This window comes from Euleptes europaea, chromosome 7, assembly GCF_029931775.1.
Source record: "Euleptes europaea isolate rEulEur1 chromosome 7, rEulEur1.hap1, whole genome shotgun sequence".
NCBI lineage: Eukaryota > Metazoa > Chordata > Lepidosauria > Squamata > Sphaerodactylidae > Euleptes > Euleptes europaea.
In genome coordinates, this window is record NC_079318.1 from 12,019,369 (window position 1) to 12,031,989 (window position 12,621).

Below are 12,621 nucleotides of genomic sequence, written 5' to 3' on the forward strand. Positions count from 1 at the left end.
TGCTATTGCAGCTAAACTTGGTAGTCTTGCAAGTAAAAACATCCAATCTGAAATGTGTATGTAAAGTGCTGTTAAGTTGCAGCCAACTTATGGCGACCCCTTATGAGGTTTTCAAGGCAAGAGACTAACAGAGGGGGTTTGCCAGTGCCTTCCTCTGCATATCAGCCCTGGTATTCCTTGGTAGTCTCCCATCCAAATACTAACCAGGGCTGACCCTGCTTAGATTCTGAGATCTTGCTATACCATGCTGCCTTCCCTCCATCCTGATCTGATGTAGTATACCTCCCCTGATGATTTGAAGTGCTTATATTTAGCAGCATCGGTGGCACTGTGGTTAATCTTCTTAAGTTGGGCTTCCCTTGACAAAATCCAACTTTCTAATTCAGAAAACCTGAAATATAACCAAACAAAATAAGCAATTACTGACTATGAAGCTACTTACATAAATTTTAACAGAATAAAAGGAAATTGATTTCTGAAATGACTACACAAAATGCCAGTTTTTGACTGACTGGGGGCATTATTTTTGCTACTTGTAAAAATGGTTGAAGCTGTAAAAGGGATAAATATACTTCAGAAACATATTGATTAGCCACATTTCCCTAATCCCAGATCCTTCAGTTCTTCAAGACTTACACACACACACACGTCTGTGTGTGTGTTTGTAGACAGACAGACAGACCGAAAGACAGATAGATATTAAGAGTTCCCCTGCTTCAGATAACCAGTTTCACATATAAAGCTGCAATTTTTTTGGGACACAAGGTAATAGGGTTTACCACCGCTATTTTAATTATTTCCTTTCATACCGTCATCATATGTACACAAACTGTACCTCTTTTTGTAGTCTTTCCATTTATCTGGGTGTTGTATTAGCTTCATGTAGGTGCTGGCAACTTGGGATTTAAGTTCACCAAGGGACTTATCGCAACTTTCAAAGGCTGCCTTAACGGGATCCCATTCTGGTAGTTTCAAGCATAACTCTTCAATTAGGTGTAGTCTTTTCTCACATAGCTGTAAGGGTCCTTTATCACCAAAGGACAACTGAAGGCACACAAAAAAGAAATGGCTACAAATTCCATTGATGTTGACACTTAAAAATTAATATGCCTTTCATTATGAGTATGAATGTCTTTATGCAAGATGATACTAACACAAATGAATTTATAAAACTCAAAGTTCAGTTCATGCCAATGGTTACTTAAAATCAAATAAATAAAGTCAATGGTTCTAGAAACACTATTAAACTACTGCAAATATCAAATATCAAAGAGCATGCTAACAGTGCATTCCTGAGAGGAATTCCTGCACCAGTCATAGGAGGCAGCACGGCTGCGCTACCTCCAAAGGAGGTTTCGTCCCCGCCAAAACCACCTCGTGGGGTTAAAAATCTGTGCAACCCTTCAAAAATAAAAAAATAAAATAAAAAAGGGGCATTCCCAGCCAGGCACTGGAACACCTCCCGGCATGCCGGCATGTGCTTTGGCGGCAGTGGGACGCCGGCGGAAGGGCCCATCGGCGTCCCGGGGTGGCGCTGCCACAGCAGTGACCAGCGACCGGGCCTTCCTGCTGGCGTTCGGGCCACTTACCCTGCTGTAAGTGGCCCGGAAACTGGCGCAGGAGCCTGAACACCAGCATCGGGCCTTCCTGGCCTCCTAAGGGCTTTCACCCTTAGAGCTCAGGAATGCGCTGTAAGAATGTTGACTAAGAGGGTTTGTTCTTTGTATGAATATTTAAGGAGAATAAATACTTATGCTGTACATATCTAACAGTACTTTACCTAGGACCTTAACACTTCAATATACAAACACCAAACTGAAGCCTCCACTCCTCCAAAGGGAGCATGAACAATGAACCCCACAGCGGCATGCAAAGGAAGGGGGATCGCCTGACTCAACCTGTGACTGCTGTGAATATTTCCCCATTCCCCACCCAATACATACATACTATGTATTGTCTCAATCCTCCATCAATAGTTACTATCAAGAGGCGTGCACATGTAGAAAGGGAGCCTTTTCTTGCATGCCTTTAGTACAATGCCATGCTGGTATTAGCAGGAAATTGGGGACACAGCAAGCGCAAACACATTCCTTAGTGACTACCAGTCACTCCACCCTAAGCTTTGCTATCAGAGCACTGTGGAGTAGCCTCAGCAGAAATTGCACACACAGCTGCAATGCAACCTTTATAATGGATGAGTAAATTATGGCTAAATGGGTATACTATGTCCCCCAGTAGGTGCATCCCGCTATGTAACAATCTGCAAGGGAGAGATGGGAGATGACCATTGCACTAGAATGCACATCACCTTTGTTTTTGTGACTTACAGATAATGGCTTTTCCCTATAGCAATACTATTACTCCTGCAAAGCTACTGTTTTCATTATGTTTGCATTAATCCACCAATGCAAAATTGCCATAAATGTTCCTACTGCTTCAAAAGAAGCATTGTCTGTAGAAACCCTCAAATTGGAGTGGTGATGCAGCAAATCTAGGAAGAATTGTGAGCTCAGCAAGCAGTAAAGCAATCACACAATTTATTACATGCTAAATCCTTCACCAACAGCCTACACTCTCAACATGTCCACTTTGTTACGTGAATTAGCTTTAACTTGGGTTCACAGGGGATTTACTTTCAAATACAAGCATTAAGGTCACGATTCGAATAATTATGACATTAGGGTAATTTTCCAAGGGCCACATGCCTTCATGTGGGTGAATTTCTAGAAGTCTCCTCTTGATGGTTATTGAGCATACCTTGTGTTCTCTAATTATCTTCTCACTGTTCTCCTTGTCCACCAGCTCTTGCTGTCGAGCTAATTCAGCGTGACATTCTTGCACCAAAGCTAGAAATTTGCTCTTTTCCACTTCTGTCTTCAAGTGAAGTAAATGGTGTGGTGCTTCTGACTGGAGATCCTGCACTCCATGAGGGGATTGCGAAAGGAGAAGTTAACATGATACTAATTCAGAAACTTGGAAAACTCTCAGAGATATGTCACTAGGTAAGGAAAAACATAGGCCAGAATATTACCAATCTTTACCACATAATTCTCATATTCACTGTCCCTTCCATTTCTGAATATTTTCAAAATTTTAATATTTCTTACTCTTATTTTTTTCTGAATTACGATTTGATGCTTGATCTATAATACAAATATCTATTTTTATTTAAGATTTTTTTAAAAAAAATATTAGGTAGGGAAGCAATCCTAAGCAGTTCTACTCAGTTCTACCCATTTTATTCAGTGGAGCTTACTCCCAGGAAAGTATTGTTAAGACTGCAGCCATGGATCCTATGGTGGTATGCTATCAGCACAGCAACTGATCCTCTAACAGAAGCATCGGATCCCTCTGGGGGGATCCGGGTTTGCGGACCCGCGGGGGTGGGAACAGGGGAGGCAGGAGGCTGGGTCCTGGCTTACCGGCTGCCACGACTGTGCTGGGTCAGCGGGGCGATAACGCCCCCCCTTTTGGGGGTGGGGGGTGAGCTCGTGTTCTACGTGGGGCGGCCGGGGGGGGCAATGGCGGCCGCCTGCTCCCGGCCACCCCTGCGGCTGTCGCCCTGCCCCCCGGGTGGACTTGGTGGGCCCTTTCAGGGCTGTCACGGGGCTGGCCCGGCTCCAATGAGATCGGGGCCAGCCGGCACGCCAGGGGCAGATAAAACGCAGCCCCGCCCCTGGCCTCGGCCATTCTTCCCCACCACGCCGCTTGTCCCGGCCGCCCTCCCCTTGGTTTATGGGGGTTTGGGTGGGTCATCTGTCACAACTGAAGGTTGGCGGTTTGGGCATAGGGCCAGATCCAGTTTGGGGGAAAGACGGCCTGCGTGCCCCACTTCCCACTCTGGGGACCCTAATAAGGGGTTTTGGGGGGAGGCCAGGAATGGTGAAGCCTGGCTTGGGGGCTGCGGTTTGGCCTCATCCCAAGTGGCAGTGGACCACACAGTTGGTTTCCGCCCACGTGGGGACCCGGCATACTGCCATCTCAGGCTGCGCCCAGCAGATGGGTTGGGCGCAGGGTGCTATCAGCTGACAGATGGGTCAGCTGATCGCTGGATCCTGCCCTTCATGCTTGCCAATGCCTAACGCTGTAATCAATAAAGTTGTGGCCTTTTTCACTCCAGCTACGGTGTACTAGTCATTATTGGATAGGACCATGCGGGGTCAGTCACCAGGATATGGGTTTTCCCCTGGGGGTAACAAGTGCCCCCACCACTTCCCCCCCTGTAGGGCTGGGGCTGCAATGGCTCTCTGTTTGCAGAGGAGGACAGGGCAATTTTTGCCAATTTCCCCCTCCTTTTATTCTCCTGTATCACTTTACTATCTGGACAAAAGCATGGTTTGTAATGTAAACTATTTAATGAACAAACAGGTGTTTTACAATGAAAAATCCCTTAACAATATAGTTTATTGCATAATAGGCAATCAATAGAAGCATGCCAAATTTTAAAATGTTGAATTCACGCACATTTTTAATTTGGCCTTTGCAGGTGAAACTGAGAACATCTGGAAGTCAAGATGACAATCATGGACAGAACAGATTCTGGAGCTAATAACTTGTACTCTGCACTGACTGAAAACACTAACCTTCCATTGTTTATGCAGCTTCCTCACAGCTTCCTGGAGACTGTGTTGTTCTTGCTCAGGAAGGATGTCAGTAAGTTCATCACAAGCTTTCAGGAAAGCATTTAGCACCCGCTGGTCTAGTTGGCTGAAAAACTCCTGGCATTGAAAGAGAATGTTCCACATTTACAATGATAACATTGTTGCCATGGAAAAAACAAGGTTGGAGTCAAAATCTCAAATATTGTACAAGCAGGAAGTTTAGATTTCTGCCCTTAAGACTAGTTTTATGAATGGCATCTAAATCAGCATACCTTAAAGCCCCTATCTCTGCAATTTATGTCACCAGGGTCTAAGGCCATTGGGAAATTTTGAGTTCTTCTGTGGTCAGTGGCAACAGTCCCAATTTTAGCATGTCAGTAGTCCGTCTGATCTTTGATCGTAATAAGTGAACTGAGTAGTAGCAGCAAAAATCAAGATTCTCCCTTCTTCACATCCATGTTGACAGTAATTATATGTATATAATTTAAAGGTTTTATTTATTCACTTCGTTTATAGGCCACCTTTCTTGCTGAGACTCAAGGCATATTACACAGTAACATTGACTTTACAGTCAAATAGCAAGATGTTACAGTCAAATAGCAAGAGATATCCAATAAACAATGTAATAAGACTAAGATTAGTAATGACACACATACAAACACACCAGAACCATCAGACATGACATGACATAATGCAAAGAAATGGAATTATAATAGTTTTATGTTTTATATAATAGTTTTATGTTCCTGACAGAGATTTAAATGGAAATGCAGATTCTTTGTTTATTCAGCTCCATAATTCAGCTCTATGACCCAATTTAATTTTTAATTCTCTCAGCTTTCAAATGGTACTGGTCTAAAAAGCAATCAATATATACATAAAAACTACTGAATTTGTTGGGAAAAGATTTTGTAAATCCAGCTGGAGTAGGCTTACTGTAGTATTGGTGGGTACTGTCACAAAACTTCCCAGTCAAGGAATGATTCAGCATAAGGCAACTGAATGTGCTCAATGGGGAACACAAATCCTACAGCTTTTTGAAGGGGGATGTTGAAGAGGCCGGGTTTCTGTGGAGTGCTACAAAATGCTGTGTGATGCTGTCAAGTTTATTGTAGTTTCATCTTATTTTTAATTCAGAATTCTAAATACACACTGCCAACACTTCAACGGAAAGTTGCCCAAAAATCTCAGTTATACTTACAGTGTGTTTCCTGAGAAGTTCTTCAGGATTACCTCTTTCCTTTAGACAGCGATACGCAATCTGTAGCACATTTTCTAATTCTGATCTAGATTCTTCAAATTTCTTCAGCAAACGACTATTTGCCTCAACATTTTTCTTCCAGTCACTTGTCTTCTTGACCATATTCTTAAATGTACAAGTGAAAACAGATATAATGTTGTAGCCTTAAATTTCATTTCAAAAGGAATGTGACAAAATGTCAGATCTAGTGCAAGCCGCCTGCGTAGCCGTATAAGGATCACCAATCTTCTCACCGTTCTACTTCCCCCAGAAGCCATTCCTGACCCTGGGGAATTTTATTCCCAGGATCATGGGGACTATATGGACCATGCAGGTTGAGAAGCCGTTGGGGCAACTGTTCCCTTCTTCCTCCTGTCAGCAGACCTTCACTCAAGGAAGGGGCAATTTCACCCCTTCCCCCTCCCCAGTGCTACCTCCCTACCCATGCAGTTACTACTCCACGTGGATCCCATGACTCCAGGAATAAACTTTCCTGGGGTTGGAAATGGCTGCTGGGGGGAGGGAAAAGCCAGGAAATTGGTGACAGACAGCAGAATTGTGGGATCAAACCCAGTGGGCGCTGCCTCTTTTCCTTTTCAGCATTTCTTCAGGTGAAGTTTCGAAAGAACCTGTCTGTTAAGGAATCAGATTAACTTTGCACTGTTTTAATTTGAAATTAAATTGCAAGATGGCATCGTTCTGCTGTACACTGCATTGGTCAGGCCACACCTGCAGTATTGTGTGCAGTTCAGGAGGCCTCAATTTAAAAAAGGTGTGGAATCGAGCGGGTGCAGACGAGAGCGACGAGGATGATCAGGGGCCTGGAGACCAAGCCCTATGAGGAAAGGCTGAGGGAGTTGGGAATGTTTAGTTTGGAGAAGAGGAGGCTGAGGGGGGACATGATGGCTTCTTTAAGTATTTGAAGGGCTGTCACTTAGAGGGGGACAGGGAGCTGTTCCTGTTGGCAGCAGAAGATAGGACTCGCAATAATGAATTTAAATTGAGCTTGATATAGGAAAAATTTTTTACAATAAGAGTTGTTCGACAGTGGAATCAGCTACCTAGGGAGGTGGTGAGCTCTCCCTCACTGGAAGTCTTCAAGCAGCGGCTGGACAAACATTTGTCAGGGATGCTCAAGGCTGATCCTGCATTGAGCAAGGGGTTGGACTAGATGGCCTGTATGGCCCCTTCCAACTCTATGATTCTATGAAAGTGGCCTGAAATTTAGATCTTATCTAAATCTCATCTTCTTAATTTACTGACAATCGTAGTTTTCAGACACTCCATATAGGTTTCGTCATTTATTTGATATCAGGCTGAGAACAAATCTTAACATAACACTCCAAAGCAAAATAGCTAATAGTAAATTAGGCTTAGTTTAGCACCATGTCACACCAACAGTGAGAGCTCTTATGACTGAATCTTCCTCTACGAAGAAAATTCCCTGCACATGGGAAAGGCGCATGCCAGGATGTCTTTTCCCTGATACCTAGTTTTCTATGTGGACAGAATTTTTTTGGGGGAAATTTGATCATATGAACCCCAAATGCAGGCTGAACAGGTACAGCCCAGGTTTGCCCTTAAAGATAAAGGTAGTCCCTTGTGCAAGCACCGGGTCATTCCTGACCCATGGGGTGACGTCACATCCCGACGTTTACTAGGCAGATTTTGTTTACGGGGTGGTTTGCCAGTGCCTTCCCCAGTCATCTTGCCCTTAGAGCCCAATAAATCATAGAATGGTCACTATAAAGCAAAATGTTCAGAAGGCAGAAAAAAAAAACTTGATATATTCTAATGGCAGGACACCGATAATAACCAGAAGTTAACTAAGCACGCATGCTCAGGGAAATATGGGAACTACATATGGTCACATATCACTTCTGATATACAGAAAAAGATCAATCTTGAATTTTAAAAAAGAACACCTCAGGTAATCAGTACCAAATAATTCAGTGACAGACTGATTCAATAGCAAATGTGAGATAGTGTGTCAATCTAATGATCCATCTTTTCAGTCAAGCTCTATTTAAAATGTAACTGATTTTTATCTCAGCGATGTTTAGGGAATACATTTCCAACATCTCTAACAGTTGGAAATTCACCACAGAGGAAATAATAACTATAGGCAGTCTTACTAACTGTGAGTGGTTTCTGCCCTACATGGATTCCTGTCCCTTTTCATCCAGATGTTCTCCCAGTGAGGTTCAGAATATGCATTTTACGAATATGCATTTATGTTTGAATGCCACTGGAGAAAAAGAGGCTTGGATGGGAAGATTCAAACTGCAACTGCAGAAAAGGTTAAGGCCTCCCTCCCTGCAGCTTTAGGTCAATCATATTCAATTTCATGTCATATATTATTACCCTTCCCCCCACTGGCTCTTCATTCCACATTCCTACCTAAGTCGCTTATCTATTTAAAAATGGTTCAGTGGCAATCAATGCAATCCTTAACAGAGTTATATCCTTCTAAGTCCATTGAAGCCAAGAAGGGTATTAACTGTTTACACTTGCACTAAATGTTACCCACATTTCTATATCACAAGCTGTCGAGCCCCTCGCAAAGCATCCTCAAAACACATTCCTGTTTACATTATTCTTTAATATGGCCTTTCAACAATAGTTCACCTAATTTTATGAATTCTTATCAAATATGAAGCCGCCTCATTTAGGGTTGCCAGGTCCTCCTGGCCACTGGCAAGGGTTGGGGGGGGTAGCAAGATCCCTGACCTGGATGGCCCAGGCTAGCCTGATCTCGTCAAATCTCAGAAGCTAAGCAGGTCAGCCCTGGTTAGTATTTGGATGGGAGACCACCAAGGAAGACCAGGGTTGCTGTGCAGAGGAAGGCACTGGCAAACCACCTCTGTTAGTCTCTCGCCATGAAAACCCCAAAAAAGGGTCGCCATAAGTCAGCTGCGACTTGATGGCACTTTACACACACACAGCAAGATCCAAGTTTGGAAACTCCTGGAAATTTGGGGGTGGAGCCTGGGGAGGGCAGTAGGTACAATGTCATAGAATCCACCTTCCAAAGCATACATCTACTGCAGGATATATGATCTCTATAGTCTGGAGATGAACTGTAATTCCAGGGGATCTCCAGGTCTCACCTGGTGGCTGGCATCCCTAGCCTCACTTGACATGCTTCAGCCATTTTGACTTTCTTCTCAGCCACATTCTTCAAAACACACTGACCTTACTCCTGACAAATTACCTGAAAAGCAGCTTGAATTTCTGTGACTTTCTTTTGAATCACTGACAAACTGAAGTGATTTAACGTCTTACTTGAGGCCACAAACTTCATAGTGCTCTGACTATTTCTCTCAATTAGTGACAAAGCTTTCTTGCAATTTTCTTGATAAGCTACTAGGTCCTAAAAGAAAATGAAAGAGAAATTAAAACAGAATGACATCATTTTATGGTTCCTATACTCTAATTATGAATAATATTTTCAACTTTCTTTTATATAAAAAATAGTGGATTATGATGTTAAAGTAATGTCATTTCATTAACATTTTAAAAGGCTGCAATCCTGTATCCAGTAGGGTTGCCAATTTTGGGTCGGGTAATGCCTGGAGATTTGAGGGGTGGAGCTTGGGAAGGGTGAGGTTTGGGGAGTGGAGGGAACGCCACAGGATATAATGCCATAGACTCCACTCTCCAAAGTAGCCATTCTCTCCAGAGGAACAGATTTGTCATCTGGAGATCTCCAGGCCCCACCTGGAGGCTAGCAACCCTAATATCCGGGTATGTGTATTTAAGTCCAACTGCTTACAATAGACTTGAGTGTTTGCACTGCCACTGGACTGATGTGGTTCTTCAAATGCAAGACTAATTTTTAAATATATATTTAATACAGATTTTCCTAGAGTCTACAAAAGAAGGGTCATGAGGCTGCCTTCCTCTGCAAATATATTTTCTTGCCACCATACCCACATTGTGGGGATCATGCCTGACATTTATCATGGGATATTTGACTTTGATCATGGAACAAACAATGTCTGTGAATGAAACAAAAATTATACAATCAAAAGTATTTATTAATATACCCTTAATTAAATGAACTGGGCCAGGACATATAGCTACAAGTCCCTTGCACTGTGGTAGGAACCTGAGAAGCAGTCAGGTTTTACACCTATAAGGCTTCTCTTATTCCCAGGAAGCTCACCCCATTATCAGTTTCCTTCTTGAAAGGGGGAGAACTGGAAGGGAGGATTAGGGGCAAACTTCCCTGAGCTTGCTTTCTCTGAGGAAAAGGCTAAGGAACACCAAAACCTTTCCCAAGAATTTTTCAAGAGGGTGTAGAAAAAATCAAGTTATAAAACAAACCAGGGAGCTTGCTCACCTCTATTTAAATGACGAGCAGTCCATTCCTGAAGGGGGGAAGTGAAGCTCCTTAGGAGCTGGCGTAACCCCACACCGGCGCAGGTGCTACCTTATCACGGAATAAGGTGGTATCAATGCTGGCGTGGAGGAAAACATGGCGGCGTCCAGGAGCCACCGGCTCCCGCCGCCAGCACAGTTATGCCGGCAGAGATTTCCCGGAAGGGGGGGTGGGTGTTCCTCAGGGCAGAGCTGCCTTTGGGCAGCTTCCTAACTCCATTTGCTCCAGGAATGCCCCCTCAAGCTGTGGTGTGGCTACACCACCTTTTTTGGTGGCGCTGCCTCACTTTGTGCAATGAGGCATTTCCCCCTTTTTTTATTTTATTCTTTTTTGTCTCCGTGGTGGCCGGAAAGCCTCTAAGGAGGCGGCGCCACAAATCTACCCACTCTTCAGGAATGGGCTCAAAGAGACCAATCTTATGCAGGTCTACTCAGAATTCTATTTAGGGCTTATTCCCAAGAAAGGGTCCTTTGGATTGCATTGTTACAGTACTATCCTAAGCAGCCTTAAATCCACTGAAGTCAGTGGGCTTAGAAGGGTGCAGTTCTACTTAGGCTAGCATTGTAAGGCTGCAATCCTAAAAGCACTTTTAATAAGAAGTAAGCAGTACTGAAGTCAAGGGGACTTACTTTGGAGTGAACGTTAGGATACAGAATTATTATTTCTTACAACTTAAGTCACTGGAAGGTAGGTCATACTTTGAAGAAAGAAAACTAAGAGCATAGCAAGAAGTATACATTACAATGTCACAACTTTTCTCAATATAAGCTCTATATGCTTAATCCTAAAGCATCTTTATTGTCATCCCAGGAAAAAACCTCACAGGAATTTGTAAGTAATTTGGCAAATGGTCCAAGCTTAAAACACCTAGTTATAAAACCATAGCTATTTGATTTCTGTATCGCCGGGTGGGGGGTATTCTCCTGAAACCTTGCCTGTGCTAAAAAGACTGTCTTAACAGACAACATTAACATCATTCCCTTGGTGGTCTACAAAGCATTACTCAAGCAAGCTGTTTTGTTAAGGTTGCAATCAGAAAGTTAGAGTTCTAATATGAACCTTCCTGCCAATATATCATGCCTAAGAATTATGCTTGAAGCCTAAGAATTGCATATGGGTAGATTCACATGTTCATTAGTTCAACCATGTTTATTCAGAAATATGTCTCATTGATAATCTAAAAAACAGTCTAAAATTGCTATATTTTCTTGTAAATTGAATATGCATACAACGAATACCTGGCGTTGCTGCTTAAAAACATCTGCAGGTTGTACTTCAGGATCTAGGGCAGAAACAATTTCATTGACCTTTTCAAGAGATTCATAAAAATGTGTGATTTGCTTCTCTAATTCTTCAAGATAAGGAAGCATTTGTTGAGATTCATACAGCACAACAGGGCAGGACTCATTAACCTGTGCGTAACAAAAAGATATTTAAAATTCCTGCATCAAAATGTCAAAACAGAAAACACACACACACACAAGCATACATATGTGTGTATTATGTATGTCATGTATTCTTTGGCTCTCATAAAAGCTATCACTAGTCAAAAGGCTTAAAACAGCAGCATGTTCTGTACCATACTATCTTTATATGGGTTTAATACATAGTCATTAAATGTCATTAGAACATCTGTGTGTGGGAAAAATTAACTGTCATTTTTAGTTCCAGCTTCCTCCTCCACATTTTTCTCATATTTTTTCACTCCCAGCATATTCACATCTAACATTCTTGCAAGACTTCCTCCTTGATATTACAATATCTCACTCTTAAAAAAGGAATTTTCATATATCCCCCCAGCATTTTGTGTTGTTGTTCTTTTTCTAAATTTATTGTCCTAGCCCTGCTCCCTTTCACATGAGTTTTCTGTGAATATGAAATCCAAATGATTTTTTCGTGAGTTTTCTGTGAATATGAAGTACAAATGAAACATCATCTTACCCAAATAAACCATATCACACCATCTCTCCAATTCTATGATAAGTACTTACCAACAAATTTAGTTTCTTTATTGTTTAAAAGCTCAGAATTCATATTTGAAAACACACCAAAAGACCTAAACTGGGCAAGGGATCATTTGGGCTGCTTCATATGCAGCCACTCCCCCTCACACACACAAATTCAGTTCCAGTTCTAACCCCTCAGCATGCAATTTTCAGTGTCCAGCTCTTCTTCCATTGCAAGTCAAAGAACTCTTTGTGTTTCTCTTCCTTTCAGTATGTGATTTAATTGATCTTTACAGGCATATGTTACCTTTATGAATAGATCGTGAGGAAACTGTAAGGAAATCATAGGGAGAGGGCTCCAACAGGATACTGTGATAGGACCACCATGAGACCCCAGATACTGCCATGCACAAAGGTGATAATGGCCAAGGACAATGAAAACCATAGTTT

At 42.5% G+C, this 12,621-nt stretch overlaps 1 protein-coding gene across 1 annotated transcript in view; it reads right to left on the reverse strand.

Moving 5' to 3' along the window:
• The window catches only part of SYNE1 (spectrin repeat containing nuclear envelope protein 1), a 437,649-nt gene that overhangs the window by 297,210 nt on the left and 127,818 nt on the right, over positions 1-12,621 (reverse strand). The window contains exons 19-25 of the mRNA XM_056853653.1: positions 11,464-11,637; positions 9,056-9,214; positions 5,803-5,967; positions 4,584-4,718; positions 2,758-2,916; positions 836-1,044; positions 283-391 (exon numbers count right to left, since the gene is read on the reverse strand). Of these exons, the coding sequence (XP_056709631.1) occupies positions 283-391; positions 836-1,044; positions 2,758-2,916; positions 4,584-4,718; positions 5,803-5,967; positions 9,056-9,214; positions 11,464-11,637 (1,110 nt within the window). The remainder of the gene's footprint in view (positions 1-282; positions 392-835; positions 1,045-2,757; positions 2,917-4,583; positions 4,719-5,802; positions 5,968-9,055; positions 9,215-11,463; positions 11,638-12,621) is intronic.